A 17,126-nucleotide genomic window follows, 5' to 3' on the forward strand; every position below is an offset into this window, starting at 1 on the left:
TGTCTTTCCCACACCAGCACAACCCCAAATGCCAACAGTACGAACTTCTTTGTCAGAGTCCAAAGCCAACAGCTCATGAAAGGCTTTCAAGTGACGATCCATTCCTGCTAGACCTTTGAAGTCACTAGACGCACAAGAGAGAAACATTAGCCTAACGTCATCCGCCACCTGCTTGATCCGGTGCGTGCGTTCCATGAATCACCGCAAGATTCCTAGAAAGTGAATACTGCGCAGCTATGTTCTCCAGCTTGGCGATCACAGTCCTCCACATCCTGTCTCTCTCTGGAAACAGCTGAGAGACTTCTTCTATATCCAAAGGATGTTTTGTTAAAAGGATTGGTATAACAGTGAGTGAACGCTTCTCTTGAAACTCTGGTATTACAAGGAGCTCTTCAAGGAACCCAGCGGAAGAAGCTTCTTCATCAGAGGTCATGACGACTGCAACTTTGGACTCAGTCAAAGCCTCCAGTGTTTGTCTATCAATCGGTTTGAAACTCTTCTCCTTCCAGCTTTCAGATTTAAAAGACTTGATGCCATTTCGTGACAAATCATATCCGAAGTCCATGTCAAGAGCTATCTTGTTAGTGTATAAATCCCACATCGGTAATCTCATAGTCGTTCAAGTAATATATAATACACATGAGCCAATTCACCTATAGCTTTAAGGTTTTGGGTTGAAAGCTCGTGTATATCAATGCTCACGGCAGGAACCAATGGTGGGGGTGGCGGGGGTGGAGCCGACGTTGGTCCCGTAGGCACCAGAGTAGACTCACCGTACCCCCTGATGAGTGGAGCCGTTGGTCTCAACAATATTAATCCCCTCCCCTTACAACAAGAAGTTATCCTCTCGCTTTCTTGTATTAACCAATAGGAAAAAATCACGAGGATTGCTATTTAAAAAAAAAAAAAAGTAACGTAAATTTGGACGTGATCAAGACAACAATTAAGCTTCGATGCATCTTTTAAATTATTATCGTTTTTTGTTGTAATTTTTGTTTTCATGTTTTTATGTTTTTATTTTAAAATATATGATTAAAATGTTATTTTTCACTATGTCATATTTAATAAAAAAATTAATCATTAATCCCCTCCCCTTACAACAAGAAGTTATCCTCGCTTTCTTGTATTAACCAATAGGAAAAAATCACGAGGATTGCTATTTAAAAAAAAAGTAACGTAAATTTAGACGTAATCAAGACAACAATTAAGCTTCGATGCATCTTTTAAATTATTATCGTTTTTTGTTGTAATTTTTGTTTTCATGTTTTTATGTTTTTATTTTAAAATATATGATTAAAATGTTATTTTTCACTATGTCATATTTAATAAAAAAGTTAATCATTAATTAAATTATGTTTATTAATTTTTTTATAAGAACCCTTACTTAAAAACAACCATTGGAGTATTTAAACAATATGTTTCTTAAGAAAAATTCTTAATTATACTTTATTACTATAATATTCCTTAAGAACCCAATTAAGGCTACCACCAATAATCATGCTCTAAAAGGATGCGGGACAGAGAGATTATCCTCTTTTATTTAATTTTTCAACACTTTGCTAAGTTTAACATATCATTTTATATGTTTACAATGACTAATGTTCGAAGATCAAGTGATGATTAATTTCAGTAATTACAAGTTGTAACTGCAAATGTCAATTATGATATATACTTATGATTTTCTTTAAAAAAAAAATTCTAAGAACTATTAAAAAAGATTTAGAGTTTGAGTATAAATTGGAAGAATAGGGTTTGACATAGGGTTTGGTGTTTGGCGTTTATAGTGTATGCGTATGATTAAGTTTAGAATTTAGATTTTGTAATTAAAGTTCATAGTTATAGTGTATGTGTTAGAATTTAGAGTACAATTTAAATTTTTGAAATTTGTAATTTAAAATTTATGATGTAGGTTAATATGAATTCGGTGGTTTAGGGTTAAGATTTAAAATTAAGTATATGGTTTGAGTTTAAGAATATACTTGGAGTCTAAATTTAAAATTTATATTATAAGTTTGAAATATTAGATTTGTGACTTTGTATGTAAGATTTAAGTTTGGGGTTTAGGGTGTAGATTTAAGATTTAGTGTTTGAGGTTAAGATTTTAAAATAATTAAATTTCAAGTTTAAATTTAAGATTAATGTTATATTATGAAAAGATTGAAATTTTAAAGTTTTTGTTTCGTTCTTTTTTAAATTACACAATTACACAAATAAACAAAAAAAATTATAAATTGAAATTTGTTTACACATCATGTCCTCTTTCCGAGCTTCACAACTGCTCCTCGGATCCACCTTATCTCCAGATCCGCCCAAAGTTTCGTTCACACCGCTTTTTGTGAGAGATTTCGCCGATGCCGGAGCTGTTTCCGTCGTAACCTTTTCCACAGGTAAGTTAACTTCACCATTGCTCTCCTCTTCAGATCAGATTCCTCCGTCCGAATCTCCGGTGTTCTCTGTTAGAGATTTCACCGTGGGATCTTCAAGTGTCACTCCCACCGTCTTTGAAGGCGCCTTAGTTTCGGTTGTAACCTTCTCCACAAGCAAACTCAAGCTGCTCTTAACTTCATCCTTTATCTTCTGATCTTCCATCGCTCGCGATCGAGGTTGCCTTCCTCTGCCGATGACTTTGTTCAGAGATTCCATCTTTGTGTGAGTATAGGAGAGAGAAAGATACCGTCAGTCTTATCGTAACTAACACAACATAATTGTATTTCTTTATTGATTTACTTTGTGCTTTGTAATGATTGGAAAATGACACGTGGAGTATAAAGCTATTATAAAACCTTTTATGAAAAAAAAATAAACATAAAGAAGACAAAATGTTTTTTTTGTAAAAGGAAGATGACAAAATGTTGACATTCTTTTTAACAAACAATCAATTATTTTTAGATTGAATTGGGTCAATATACCCAAATCGATGAGAGATTAGGTAACTACCCTAAACAATAAAAAATCTCCATCCACTGTAGATAATTGTGTCCTCCATTCCCGTTTTGCCAATGTACCTTGGACATGTAACATGAAAAAGAGAGAGGAATTTGATTTGGCGTGATTTTTTGATGTACATTCCTAGGTCACTATTTAGATGTAGGTCTACAGCTATTATATTCTCTTTCCACTCATTTTATTAGGAAATTATGTTAGGTACATTCGAAAATCTGAAGAAATTTTGGGAAAGTCTATGTGTATTAGATAAAGTATGGTATTGACCATAAGTATGTGAGATATTAGTTTATATTGAATGTTAATTTTTGATCTTATATGCTAACTATAAACGCATGTGTTATTTTAATAGTTGAACCACAACCAAAGTCAGCATCTATACTTGATTACATCCGGCTGGAGATTACATGACACATGCACCAGAGGCATACACACTTGGATCTCTAAGCCTAACAACCTCCAATTACAAAGTGTCATCCTGGTAGGCCAAAGAAGACAAGGATGTTGTCAAAAGGTTAATTCAAGGTAGACCTAAGATAACTTCAGCTGATACCGAACATGCACTGATGTGAGTTGTTATTAATATCATTAACCGTTATTGAAAGTTCTCAACATCAAATTGATTGTTCATGCAACAAGGTGTCATAGGGTGAAGAGCAAGGACCTGTAGAAGGTGTGGTGAAACTGATCACAGTCGCGCTCCCTGCAAAATAATGTATAACGCTATTACTTAGCGGTTACACATTAGTTTTGAGCCTTGAAGTTCACTTGAAAACACGTAGGAGAGAAGCAACTAGAACAGCCACTAGCATGATGCAGATAGGAATGCCTATAAACATGAGTGCAGTTGTATTCTTGAGAAGGTGGATGATATGGCAGATCCTTGTGGCTTGATGATTCAGTACATAAAAGGGCATCTCAGTTTCTTTGAAAAAGGTTCTTTGCTGTACCTATAAATCAAAAGGAGATGGTTTCAAAGAAGGACTACATAAATCATAGTACGTAGAGACTGGATCCAGAGTATAAATATTCACCTCTTCGTTTGGTTTGTCCCTAAAATGTTCTACAGAATCAGCTTCTTCAAGGGAATCACATCCGTGTGCATCAAGAAACTGTAGACTCAGTGGGAGTTTTTCCACTGATCTGAGATTCTTGCAGTTATTAAGGCAAAGAGTTACCAGTGCGGTAAGATCTCTGATGCTTGATGGCAATGCATCAAACTCATGGCCGCTGAGATCTAAATTTGTCAACTTGGTGAAATGACTGAGCTGGTCTGACAAAAACTCAACATTGTTGCAGTTTTCAAGGCAAAGCTCAAGCAAACAGTATCTTCCTTGTTCCTCACTTGTGTCAGATAGTTTCAACAGTGATCTGAGGTTCCTACAGTTGGTAAGAGTCAGTGTCTGCACCTGTGTAAGCTTTGGCAACTCCTTGAGCTTGAAGCAGTTTCTAAGCCAGAGATTTTTCAAACGGGAGAGACCATTCATAGCTTCTGGTAAGTTCTCAAAATCATTCCCACTGAGGTCCAGCTTCTCTATGAACTCCAACTTATGGATCCCATGAACCCCAGATGGTATCTTCCGGATGTTTAAGTTCACTAGCTTTAGCTCTTTAAGATCAGGAAAATCTGGAAAGCTGTCAAAGGAGAAAGATTCACCGTTTTCTTTGTGGCTGAACCTCATGATCCAAAGGGAGTTGAATCTGTTGCACTCTGAGATTATCCAAGGTGCTTGCTGAAGATTCATTGACGATGTGACAGGGATCTGTTGATCAGAGTTAAAAGAAACATATTCAGCAGTTCCTCTAAATTTTGAACAGAACTCAAAACTTATGTCTCCACCAATAGATATGTTTATAAGTGCATCCATCTTCACTTTTGCATCTGGAAACTCCAATCCAATATGTTGCTGCATTGTAGGTTTCCGTATAAAAAACTTCAAGGCACTTCTAAGACCTCCACAGTAAGATAACTTGAGCTTCTTTATGCTAGACCTTTTTCCAATACTCGCTGGAATGCCTTTTAGTCTTGTGCAGTGTTCCAAAGCCAGTTCCTCAAGACTAGTGATACTTGAAAGATCTGGAAGTTGCTTGAGATGCTTAGATCCTGTTACATCTAGTCTCTTCAAACTCTCCAACATCTAAGCAAGATACAATTACAACAAAGGTTGGATCAGAATCACACATGACATAAATTAGCTGCAGAATGTAAGAGAAAGATTACCGGTGTTCCACTCCAGAGCGTTTCTAAATCACTGTGACGGAGATTGAGTTCAACAAGAAAATATGGATCAGCATCAGAAGGCAGGGTTCTCAAGGGGAATGCATCCCAATGGAATAGCCTTAGGCTAGGAGGCAAGAGATGTTGGTCTGGAATGAGTTGCAGCTTTGACTCTCTGGAATCTACATGCTTGTAGACTTTGAGAAACTTGAGATTATGCATATGGCCAACGACACTGGCCTTCATGGAAAATGCACAGGCCAGGTTACACGAGTGTAGGGACATGCATTCAGTTTGTTCACCTCCCTGATGATATCAAGACAAGAAAAGAAAAACACATAGTCAAAAACCGGTCAGGTTAGAACAGGTCAAAGAATTGTCTATTAATGCTTACATCTCTGAAATTAGTCAGTGCATAGCAAATATCCTGAGGATCTCTGAGGAATTTTCGAGACAAAGAACTGTCGTCACGGATCATTTCTCTTGCCATTTGTTCAACCAACTTATGCATGATTACAGATCCGTTAGTTGATATTTTGATGAGAGACTTCTCAGCTAAAACTCTTATCCACAGGCTGCTCTGAGGTATGGGTCCATGGAGAAGGGAATTGATACGCTGGAGAGTGTCTCCGTTGAAGAGACAAGCAACATGAAGGAACACATTCTGGTGTGGTTTTGGTAATCCCTCGTAGCTAATTTTCAAGATTTCCATTGTATTCTCGTCAAGGCTGCTTTCAAGTGCAGTTAAAGCTTCCTCCCACACCTCAGGAGCAGCCGTCCTTCCACGGAGAAACAATGCATGGGCTTGAATAGCAGAAGGAAGACCGTGAGAAAGCCGAGTAGCTCGGATTGAGAGTTGTTCAAAACCATCACAAGGAGGAGGATTGAGAGTTGTTCCTCCTCCTCCTTCAAAAGCAATCTGTTTAAACATCTTGAGAGCATCCTTATCATTCAAGCACTTAACCTCATAAACGTTTTCTACTCCACAGGTGTTCAGCAAGCCCATATCTCTAGTTGTTATGATGATTCGGCTCCCTGGACCAAACCAGTTTTTCTCTTTGGCCAAAGCGTGTACCTGCGCCACTTTATCCACACCATCAAGCACAAGAAAAACCCTTTGGTGCCCAAGCCTCTTCTTTATCTCTTGACTTCCAGCTTCCACGCTCCATAAGCTAATATCATCAGAGAGGATACTGCAGAGCATTTCTTTCTGAAAATGCTTTAGATCATGGTCATGCTCTTTACTAACACTCCTGATGTTTTCTATGAAACAACGAGCTCTAAATCTAGGTGAGAGCTGGTCATAGAGACACTTGGCTATTGAGGTTTTCCCAATCCCTCCCATTCCCCAGATTCCTAACACTACAACCTCATTGGACTCAAGATCCAGTAGATGATTAAGACCTTCCATGTGAGCTTTCATCCCAACAATATTGCCTGAGTCTATTTTCTGCATCAGTGTCACACGTCTTGATATGTCTCTGGCAATTTCTCCAACCATAACAGCCTCATCAACGCTAAACAAAATGAACACACACTGATCCAACTTCAAGTTTCCAATACTTACAAAGACACTCCCTCTTTCCAATAGATGTTTTAGAACAAAAAAATTGTTTTACAAATATAGATGTTATCACAAGACTGACCACTAGGTTAGGACTAGAGAGTCTTTCCTGGGCTCTGATACCACTTGCGATACCATCTAGGTTAGGACTATAGATCTATTAATATAAATAACTATCAATATGATATATATAAATATCTTGATGTTTGATGTGTGAAAGACATAAATCTATTGTTAAGGTTGTTAAAATATGGTTGAATGATGTTTGAGTATTGAATGTGATGATTGTATTGATTGGGGTTATTGTATATGAGGTTAATATATATATATATTTGGGAGATGTAAATGAGTTAGAAAAAGGCTTAAGGCCTATTTGTGCCGGTGTAACGTGGTGGAATGACATATAAGTATGTCTCGGGTGTTACATCGTTTCTTGTTGGGTCATGTGGCAATCGCTTGAGTTGGCATGATTTATCGCTAGAGCGGGCATGCGGCGTGCCTGTAAATGAAGTACGTAGAAGCGTGATGTAGTGGAGACAACGTGGAACGTATGAACATGGTGGCGGATCAAGCGTGAACCGGTGTTGGTAACTTGATTGCGTGAAGGCGTGAGACAGCGTGATGTCGTGGAGACAACGCAACATGAAAGTTCTCGCACGACAACATGAGGAACGCGGGTACCGATTTAGGTGGTGTGGTCTCATTGTTGGCACCGCCGGGGTTTATCCTCGTTTCTTGTTGATTGCTTTTGCCTTACTGGATATTTAAGTTAGATACTTATTCTATGTTGTGTGATGATTATTGGTGATTGATTTCGGGGCTCCTAGAGCTTTCCTCACTGAGCTTTTGTCGAAATGCTCACCCATCCTTCTTTCCTTTTCATTTCAGGTTCGGTTCATATTGGTGGGTTTTTGTCAAAGACGTCCTGGGATCCTAAACACATTGTTTCGGCCTTGTGGCTGGAAACAAGTGTCATGATATCGCCGACCATTTCAGCTATGTTGGGTCGGGTGTCACAAGTGGTATTTTATGTTTCTTATGCGTAAATTGTAAACTTCAAAAACATTAAATTTATTGAATTACTATTAGTTAAAATTATTAGAAATTAATAATTACAGAAAATGATTCATTTATAATAATGATTTAATGTGTTTTCTTAATATGTGTGAAAACACTAGAAAATATATTTCTAAAGAAAAGAGGTAAGAATATATATTTTTGTAACTATATATGGTAAGAAGAGCTTACCAGTGTCTTGAATCAACGCCTGAAAGGTTAGCTATTAGGTGAAGAGCTTCTCTCCACTTGTGAACTTTGTGCACCATTTCTGGACGACCCTTGTACCGTTCTAAAGAGAAACTCCCTAGCTGATGCCTGACGGTGGAAGGATCAACTCCATAGAAGACAGGGAAGACTTCAAGTGTTCCCTCCTTCATAAACTCCATTATCAACTGAAGTTCCATTAAGCACCACCTCGAGGTAGCGTAGTTCTCGGAGAGAACCACAACCGCGAAACTGGAGCCCTTGAGGGCTATGTGGAGTTGGTCGGAAATGTGATCACCTATCTCAAGTCTTTGGTCGTCTTTGAATGTAACAATCCCTCTGCTATCAAGTGCTGCGTATAGATGGCTGACGATGGTTTTGCGAGTGTCTTCTCCTCTGAAGCTGAGGAACACGTCATACTTGGATACACGAGGAACAGAGGAGGAGGAGGAGGACGCCATTGTTGAAGTAAACCAAAGTCGTTGAACGGTTTGTTCTATGGTGGTTAATGCATAATGGACCATGGCTTCGTTCTTCTTCTTAAATGTGATGCGAGAGCAGCTTTGGTTATTTCTGAGTAATTGTTGATGGAAGAAAATTTGTGTGAAATTTTCATTCTATAAAAAAAAATTCTCTTATAATATATATTTTCCTCATATAGTATCATTTTATGCTAATGGTTGACTGACTTTTCAGTTACAAGTCAACGCTAAGTGGCTTCATTCTCTATTTCCTCCACATGGGACTCGCTTTAGTATTCACACTGTCACACATAGACACAAAAGATAGAAGTGGTCCAAAAAAAAAAGTGTTCCAAACAAAGACACAAAAGATAGAAGTGAACCAGAAACCAAATGTCTTCTTCTTATTCATTTTTGTTGGCTGGAAGAGAGTTGGATGTGTTCTTGAGTTTCAGCGGTAAGAAAGCTCTTGACATGGACTTCGGTTATGATTTGTCACGAAATGGCATCAAGTCTTTTAAATCTGAAAGCTGGAAGGAGAAGAGTTTCAAGCCGATTGATAGACAAACACTGGAGGCTTTGACAGAGTCCAAAGTAGCAGTCGTCATGACCTCTGATGAAGAAGCTTCTTCCGTTGGGTTCCTTGAAGAGCTCCTTGTAATACTAGAGTTTCAAGAGAAGCGTTCACTCACAGTCATACCAATCTTTTTAACAAAGCGTCCTTTGGATATGGAAGAAGTCTCTCACCTGTTTCCGGAGAGAGACAGGATGTGGAGGACTGTGATCGCCAAGCTGGAGAACATAGCTGCGCAGTATTCACTTTCTAGGAACCTTGCGGTGATTCACGGAACGCACCGGCTCAAGCAGGTGGCGGATGACGTTAGGCTTATGTTTCTCTCTTGTGCGTCTAGTGACTTCAAAGGTCTTGCGGGAATGGATCGTCACTTGAAAGCGTTTCATGAGCTGTTGGCTTTGGACTCTGACAAAGAGGTTCGTACTGTTGGCATTCGGGGTTGTGCTGGTGTGGGAAAGACAACGCTTGCGAGGTACAGTTATGCTGAGATCTTTGTAAAGTTTCATACACATGTTTTTCTAGAAAACATCCAAGACATGAAACAAAAGCTTCTAGAAAACATTGAAATGGAAGAAGATGTAACAAGTTCAGATCATGAGAGGAATGAGATAACTGAAGCAAGAAACAAACACAGGAGAGTTCTCCTTGTAGCTGATGGTGTGAAGGACAGTGAACAAGGGCAATGGATCAAAGAGTATGCTAACTGGTTTGCTCCAGGAAGTAGAATCATTTTAATTACTCAAGACAAGAGTGTTCTTGAGGAGTCAGGAGTGAATCATGTGTACGAAGTTGGGTCTTTAAGATATGATGAAGCACTTCAACTTTTCTCACGCTTTGCTTTCAGGCAGCCATACCCTCCTCCTGAGTTCGAACGCCTCTCAGTTCGTGCGGTTCAGCTCGCAGGGTTTCTTCCAATGGCCATTAGACTGTTTGGGTCTTTTTTAACTGGTAGAGGTAAAGAGGAATGGGAAGCTACACTTCTTAAACTCAGTGCAAAGCAAAGTAAAGAAGCAGTGGAAGTTTGGAAGATTATGGAAGCATCAGAAGATGAACAAATTGTGGAAGCATCATCACAAAGATAAAACCCACAATAGAAGTAAGAGGTGGAACCTGTACCATGTAGTGTTCTGTTTTATCTTTCTCTGTTTCCTTGATGTATAATGTGTATGTGAAAGCTTCTAAACGTTAGTATCAAAAGCTCAAACTGTTTTTGTGTTTCTTGTAACTGCTTCTATTGTTATTAGTAGATTAAACTCTTGATTAGTTTTTTTTTCAGCACAGATTTCAGTGTAAATTAGAGTGCTAGAAATATGTGATGAGACAAGACAATACAAACCCAATGTAAAAGAGTCATAACTTAGCCATGATCAAGAATAGTTTTAGTCACAGACAATGTCCAAATCTGTATACAAAAGAGTAACTTCACAAAAAAATATTTTTCTTTCTCAGGTTAAACTCAGTATCCGCACAAAACAGCATGTCAACTGTCAGTCTAATCTTTTGTTTATCTGTGCGTGATGTTAATACTGTATTTTTAGTTAGCCCCCATGTTAGTATCTCAGTCGTTGTAGTATAGTGGTTAGTGTTCCCGCCTGTCACGCGGGTGACCCGTGTTCGATCCCGGCAACGGTGTCTTTTTTTGTTATATTTTAAGAAATTTGAATATCTTCATGAAAATGAACAAAAACATAATGATGGCTTCGCCCGGGTTCGAACCGGAGACCTTCAGTGTGTTAGACTGACGTGATAACCAACTACACCACGAAACCTTGTGCCATATATGAAACAAAGCGACTTCCAGATCTTGCAACTATCACTAGTCTTGAGGATTGGTTTTGGAACACTGCACAAGACTTAAAGGCATTCCAGAGAGTATTGGGAAAAGAAGCTCAAGTTATCTTGCTGTGGAGGCCTTAGAAGTGCATTGATTAGTTTTTTTCATCAACATATTTGATGAGAGAAAGAAAAATATGTTTTCTGTGAAGTTACTCTTCATAATCAACTAGATTATTGGTCATAATTCCAAGTGTTGGCACCCTAAGTTGCTTCTTTATATACAGATAGTCTGTGAAGAAAGCTAGTCTTGATCATGACTAAGTTGTGACTCTCTTACTGTGGCTTTGTGTTGTCTTGTCTCATCACAAATATCTAGCACCTCTAATTTTCACTGAAACCTGTGCTGAAAAAAGGAAATAATCAGAGTTTTAATCTACAAATAACAATATAAGCGCTTTGGATACTACTGTTTAGAAGTTTTCACATACTCATATTATTCTTTTTTTTTTTTGCTAAACAGGAAGACGATGATGATTATACATAATATAAGCTCTTTGGATATTATACATCTTTGCTAAACATACTCATATTATACATAAAGGAAACAGAGAAAGATAAAAGAGAACACTGCATGGTACATGTGCCTCCTCTTACTTCTATTGTGGTTTATCTTTGTGATGATGATTCCACAATATGTTCATCTTCTGATGCTTCCATAATCTTCCACACTTCCACTGCTTCCTTACTTTGCTTTGCATTGAGTTTAAGCAGTGTAGCTCCCCACTCCTCTGTACTTTGTCCAGTTAAAAACGAGCCAAACAGTCTTATGGCCATTGGAAGAAAACCTGCAAGCTGGACAGCACGAACTGAGAGTCGCTCGAACTCCGGAGGTGGATATGGCTGCTTAAAAGCAAAGCGTGAGAAGAGTTGAAGGGCTTCATCATATCTTAAAGACCCAACTTCGTACACATACACATGATTCACTCCTGACTCCTCAAGAACACTCTTGTCCTGAGTAATTAGAATGACTCTACTTCCTGGAGCAAACCAGTTAGCATACTCAGCTATCCACTCTCCTTGTCCACTGTCCTTGTGTTCATGCTTCTTGGACACAATTGACCCAATTGATTTATTGAGCAAAATCTGTTAGACTGTTACCCGATAGTCTACTGTCTACAAAATCTATTTCCATTATCATCATAATGAATTAAACAGCAAACCCATTTTCTTAACTTCCACATTTTCGAATTCACTAACACAATCTAAACATATAGACAAAATAGTTCGTAACTTTTGACGATGGAAAAATATGCAATCATCATCATAACTTCCGTTACATAGTTTAACATCCAGACTAAGCAATTTCAATATTTATCACAAAATAGAATACAAAAAGACCAAATAACATTCATAAATGAATAAAAAAACTAACTTATCATTAATGTATAATACATTTAATATAATTAATATTTTTAAAATATTAACTTCAGTTGCGATTAATTTTATTTTACTTAATATTATAATAAATGCAAAAAAAACATTAGAAAAGGCAAATTAATTACATAATTAAAAGTAAACATATTATTATTAAGTAGTCAATCTTATGATTTTTAACAAAAATAACAAAAACAAATAGTGGATTAGTATTATTTTCTACTAAGAGTAAATATTCTTAAATATACATTAAAATGTAAGTTATTTTCTATTAGTTTTCATCAACTCACCCACCCTATGGACGGGTTTAACCCTAGTAGAATATAAAAAACAACCAAACATAAACCTTAATAAGCAATGGTAGCTACAACATTTTAGTTATAACAGATTTGAAAAGCCTAAACGCAACTACAACCGAATACAACCATTTAACAGATCATTTTATACTTAGGGAAGTAGACGACTGGTTTCTTCTTCGTTTTGGTACATATCTTATGTTTTCCTAACAGCTGCGTGGGACAATTCAACCGCAACGCCTGCCACGACTGGCACCGCGATATTGAGCCTTGCGTTGGTTAAGAAAAGTATCAAGAGAGTGAGAACAGACATGTCAATAAGGACGATAAGGTGGTCGATCTCGCGGTCGAATACCATTGCTCTCCTCTTCAGATCGGATTCCTCCGTCCGAATCTCCAAGCGTGATAGATTTTACCATGGGATCTTCAAGCGTCACTCCAACCGTCTTTGAAGGCGCCTCAGTTTCGGTTGTAACCTTCTCCACAGGTAAGCTCAAGCTGCTATGAACTTCATCCGTTATCTTCTGATCCTCCATCGCTGGTGATCGAGATCGCCTTCCTCCGCCGGTGAATTTGTTCACAGATTTCATCTTTGTGTGAGTGTAGGAGAGAGAAAGATATTGTCAGTCTTATCACTGACACAGCAGAATTGTATTTTTATTGATTTACATTATGATTTCTAATGATTGGAAAATGAAACGTGGAGTATAGAACATAAAGAAAACACAATGATTTTTCTGTAAAAGGAAGAAGACAAAATGTTAACACTCTTTCTAACAAACAATCAATTATTTTTAGAGTGAATTGGGTCAATGTACCCAAATCTATGAGTAATTAGTAACTATCCGAAACAATTAAAAAAAAACATCCACTGTAGATAATTGTGCCCCCATTCCCGTTTTGCCCATGTACCTTGGACACGTACGATGAAAAGGAGAGAGGAATTTGATTTGGCGTGATTTTTTTATGTACAATCCTAGGTCATTATTTAGATGTAGGTCTGCAGCTATTATCTTCTCTTTTCACTCACTTTATTAGGAAATTATGTTAGGTACATTCGAAAATCTGAAGAAAATTAGGGAAAATCTATGTGTAGCAGATAAAATATGGCACTGGCCATAGGTATGTGACACGTGTAATCTTACAGTGTATTAGTTTATATTGAATGTTAATATTTGATCTTATATGCTAATTATAGACGCATGTGTTATTTTAATAGTTGAACCACAACCAAAATCAGCATCTATACTTGATTACATCCAACTGGAGATTACATGACACATGCACCAGAGGCATACACACTTGGATCTCTAAACCTAACACCTCCAATTACAAAGTGTCATCCTGGTAGGCTAAAGAAGACAAGGATGTTGCCAAAGGGTGAATTTAAGGTAGACCTAAGCTAACTTCAGATGATACCGAACATGCATTGATGTTAGTTGCTATTAATATCATTAATTGTTATTGAAAGTTCTTAACATCAAATTGATTGTTCATTCAACAAGGTGTCATAGGGTGAAGAGCAAGGACATGTAGGAGGTGTGGTGAAACTGATCACAGTCGCGCCCCTGCAAGATAATGCATAACACTATGACTTAACGGTTAGACATTACATTAGGTGAAATCATTATATACACTACACAAATTAACTGTTAATTTAAAAATTAATGGTTAATCATTATTACATATGTGATGAAACTAAAAAAGAGCGAGAAGAGTGAAGATTGGTGATTGTATACAAAACATTTAGAGTAGCAAATATATTTTCAGCTGCTAAGTATTCATATATATTTAAATAGTGTAAAATAAATTGAGTCTAACAATTGTATTAACTGTTAATTCGAACCTTAATAATTAGTTGTTAGTTTATATTGCTGGTGAAGTTGGAGAAGAGATTTGTGAGAATTAGTGATTATACAAAACATTTATTGTATTCATGTTGATTACATTATCATGATGAGATAAGGGTAAAATTTAGAGTTTTCTAACTGCAATCCTAGAGGATAATAAAGTCATCATAATTGTATAATTGAACATAGAGGATAATAAACATCTTAGGAACCAAGGGAAAAATTGCACTCGCTAATAAGGTGAAAACTCTAATCATAATTATGTTTAAACAATCCCATAATTATGATGATACGGCTCCCTGAAGTTATATCTTGCTGTGTTTAATGTTGTAGGTGGATGTAATGCCTATCGTTGAAGGGAGCCGTATCATCATAACCACTGGAGATATGGGATTGCTCAACACCTGCGGAGTAGAAAACCTTTATGAGGTTAAGTGCTTGAACGATAAGGATGCTCTCAAGATGTTTAAACAGATTGCTTTTCAACGAGGAGAAGAAACAAGGACGGCTGCTCCTGAGGTGTGGGAAGAAGCTTTAACTGCACTTGAAAGCAGCCTTGATGACAATATAACGGAAATCTTGAGAATTAGCCACGAGGGATTACCAAAACCACACCACAATGTGTTCCTTCATGTTGCTTGTCTCTTCAACGGAGACACTCTCCAGCGTATCAATTCCCTTCTCCATGGACCCATACCTCAGAGCAGCCTGTGGATAAGAGTTTTAGCTGAGAAGTCTCTCATCAAAATATCAACCAACGGATCTGTAATCATGCATAAGTTGGCAAGGGAAATGATCCGTGACAACAGGTCTTTGTCACGAAAATTCCTCAGAGATCCTCAGGATATTTGCTATGCGCTGACTTTCAGAGATGTAAGCATCTATCTAGACATCTTGCTTAGATGTTGGAGAGTTTGAAGAGGATCTAAGCATCTCAATCAACTTCCAGATCTTTCAGGTATCACTAGTCTTGAGGAACTGGTTCTGGAACACTGCACAAGACTAAAAGGCATTCCAGAGTCTATTGGAAAAAAATCTACGCTAAAGAAGCTCGAGTTATCTTACTGTGGAGGCCTTAGACGTGCCTTGAGGTTTTTTATACGGAAACCTACAATGCAGCAACATATTGGACTGGAGTTTCCAGACGCAAAAGTGAAAATGGATGCAGTTTTAAACATATCCATTGGTGGAGACATAAGTTTTGAGTTCTGTTCAAAATTTAGAGGAACTGCTGAATATGTTTCGTTTAACTGTGATCAACAGATCCCTGTCACATCTTCAATGAATCTTCAGCAAGCGCCTTGGCTCATCTCAGAGTGCAACAGATTCAACTCCCTCAGCATCATGAGGTTCAGCCACAAAGAAAACGATGAATGTTTCTCCTTTGACAGCTTTCCAGATTTTCCTGACCTGAAAGAGCTAAAGCTAGTGAACTTAAACATCCGGAAGATTCCATCTGGGGTTCATGGGATCCATAAGTTGGAGTTCATAGAGAAGCTGGACCTCAGTGGGAATGATTTTGAGAACTTACCAGAAGCTATGAATGGTCTTTCCCGGTTGAAAACTCCCTGGCTTAGAAACTGCTTCAAGCTCAAGGAGTTGCCAGAGCTAACTCAAGTGCTGACATTGACACTTACCAACTGTAGGAACCTCAGATCACTGGTGAAACTATCTGAAGATCAGGGAAGATACTGTTTGCTTGAGCTTTGCCTTGAAAACTGCAACAAGTTGAGTTGTTGTCAGACCAGCTCAGCCATTTAACTAAGTTGACAAATTTAGATCTCAGCGGCCATGATTTTGATGCATTGCCATCAAGCATCAGAGATCTTACCTCACTGATAACTCTTTGCCTTAATAACTGCAAGAAACTTAGATCAGTGGAAAAACTCCCACTGAGTCTTCAGTTTCTTGATGCACACGGATGTGATTCCCTTGGAGAAGCTGATTCTGTAGAACATTTTAGAGACAAACCAAACAAAGAGGTGAATATTTATACTCTGGATCCAGTCTCTACGTACTATGATTTATGTAGTCCTTCTTTGAAACCATCTCCTTTTGATTTATAGGTACAGCAAAGAACCTTTTTCAAAGAAACTGAGATGCCCATTGATGTACTGAATCATCAAGCCATAAGGATCTGCCATATCATCCACCTTGCCAAGACAACACCTGCACTCATGTTTCTAGGCATTCCTATCTGCATCATGCTAGTGGCTGTTCTTGTCGTTCTTCTCCTGCGTGTTTTTAAGTGAACCTCAATGCTCAAACCAAAGAGATGTTAATCACCAGTCACCTAGCAACTTTCTGAAGACTTGAAGAGTGTGTCTTCTTCTGCAATTTTCAAGTAACAAACTCCTTACATGTCTGAGGTGCCTTGCCACTTCTCTTTGGCTAAGAGTACCAAGAGTCGTGGGATTTAGGATCCAACCAGAAAAGCCTTGCCCAGCTTAGCATGCTTCAGCTGCCGTGAGTTACTCATACTCAGATGTTACCCAACTCCTTTCCGTTGTAAAATTATCATTGTGTCAAAATACAGTTTTTTGATCATGGAGATAACTAGACTTTCTGCAAACTATGCTGAAGGAATGTACCATAATTTAACAAGATCTGCTTTTCCATTATCCTAAACACATAAGTATCCAATTTGATACGGAAAAGGAATAGACTTTAGCTCCTCCTCCTCATTAATCTTTCCCTCCACATTTTTCACTTCCCTCGAATATTATTGAATAAAAATATGTAAACTT

At 37.8% G+C, this 17,126-nt stretch overlaps 3 protein-coding genes, 1 non-coding gene and 1 pseudogene across 6 annotated transcripts; 2 read left to right on the forward strand and 3 right to left on the reverse strand.

The window, feature by feature from the left end:
* The window catches only part of LOC106309307, a 914-nt pseudogene extending 301 nt beyond the window's left edge, over positions 1–613 (reverse strand).
* Positions 614–3,203: 2,590 nt separating this feature from the next.
* On the reverse strand, positions 3,204–8,503 carry LOC106308281 (disease resistance protein RPP4). Of its 3 annotated transcripts, XR_001263540.1 has the most exons (6): positions 7,974–8,503; positions 5,556–6,678; positions 5,165–5,467; positions 3,978–5,081; positions 3,608–3,893; positions 3,204–3,421 (listed from the first exon to the last, which is right to left on the reverse strand). XR_001263540.1 is itself a non-coding variant. In XM_013745434.1 (5 exons), the coding sequence occupies exons 1-5, from the start codon at positions 8,447–8,449 to the stop codon at positions 3,708–3,710; spliced, it is 3,192 nt and encodes a 1,063-aa protein (XP_013600888.1). In that variant the 5' UTR covers positions 8,450–8,503; the 3' UTR covers positions 3,204–3,707. The 3 variants fall into 3 exon arrangements, 2 of the variants coding, with proteins under 2 accessions (XP_013600888.1, XP_013600889.1); XM_013745434.1 differs by having other exon boundaries at positions 3,204–3,893; XM_013745435.1 differs by having other exon boundaries at positions 3,204–3,893; positions 5,556–6,642; positions 7,974–8,053.
* Positions 8,504–8,780: 277 nt separating this feature from the next.
* On the forward strand, positions 8,781–10,241 carry LOC106307583 (putative disease resistance protein At4g11170). Its single transcript, XM_013744571.1, has one exon. It carries the CDS (start codon positions 8,843–8,845, stop codon positions 10,103–10,105), a length of 1,263 nt encoding a protein of 420 aa, XP_013600025.1. The 5' UTR covers positions 8,781–8,842; the 3' UTR covers positions 10,106–10,241.
* A 477-nt stretch (positions 10,242–10,718) lies between these two features.
* TRNAV-AAC lies at positions 10,719–10,792 on the reverse strand. The gene has a single exon. It is a non-coding gene; the product is annotated as a tRNA-Val (tRNA).
* A 3,011-nt stretch (positions 10,793–13,803) lies between these two features.
* Positions 13,804–16,631, forward strand: LOC106309308 (disease resistance protein RML1B-like). Its single transcript, XM_013746347.1, has 5 exons — positions 13,804–13,920; positions 14,713–15,188; positions 15,300–16,072; positions 16,159–16,361; positions 16,446–16,631. Exons 1-5 carry the CDS (start codon positions 13,804–13,806, stop codon positions 16,629–16,631), a joined length of 1,755 nt encoding a protein of 584 aa, XP_013601801.1.
* The last annotated feature ends 495 nt before the right edge of the window (positions 16,632–17,126 follow it).

This window comes from Brassica oleracea, chromosome C8 (assembly GCF_000695525.1).
Source record: "Brassica oleracea var. oleracea cultivar TO1000 chromosome C8, BOL, whole genome shotgun sequence".
NCBI lineage: Eukaryota > Viridiplantae > Streptophyta > Magnoliopsida > Brassicales > Brassicaceae > Brassica > Brassica oleracea.

What these genes read in the sequence shown, in the direction of transcription:
- LOC106308281 (XM_013745434.1), bottom strand. Translation starts at nt 8,449, where the DNA reads ATGGCGTCCTCCTCCTCCTCCTCTGTTCCTCGTGTATCCAAGTATGAC. An exon ending in GGCGTTGATTCAAGACACTG is followed by an intron (nt 6,679 to 7,973) that starts GTAAGCTCTTCT and finishes CATTTTGTTTAG; the next exon opens with CGTTGATGAGGCTGTTATGG. An exon ending in CACTGACTAATTTCAGAGAT is followed by an intron (nt 5,468 to 5,555) that starts GTAAGCATTAAT and finishes TGATATCATCAG; the next exon opens with GGAGGTGAACAAACTGAATG.
- LOC106307583 (XM_013744571.1), top strand. Translation starts at nt 8,843, where the DNA reads ATGTCTTCTTCTTATTCATTTTTGTTGGCTGGAAGAGAGTTGGATGTG.
- LOC106309308 (XM_013746347.1), top strand. Translation starts at nt 13,804, where the DNA reads ATGACACATGCACCAGAGGCATACACACTTGGATCTCTAAACCTAACA. An exon ending in GAAATGATCCGTGACAACAG is followed by an intron (nt 15,189 to 15,299) that starts GTCTTTGTCACG and finishes GAGAGTTTGAAG; the next exon opens with AGGATCTAAGCATCTCAATC. An exon ending in TGAAGATCAGGGAAGATACT is followed by an intron (nt 16,073 to 16,158) that starts GTTTGCTTGAGC and finishes TGACAAATTTAG; the next exon opens with ATCTCAGCGGCCATGATTTT.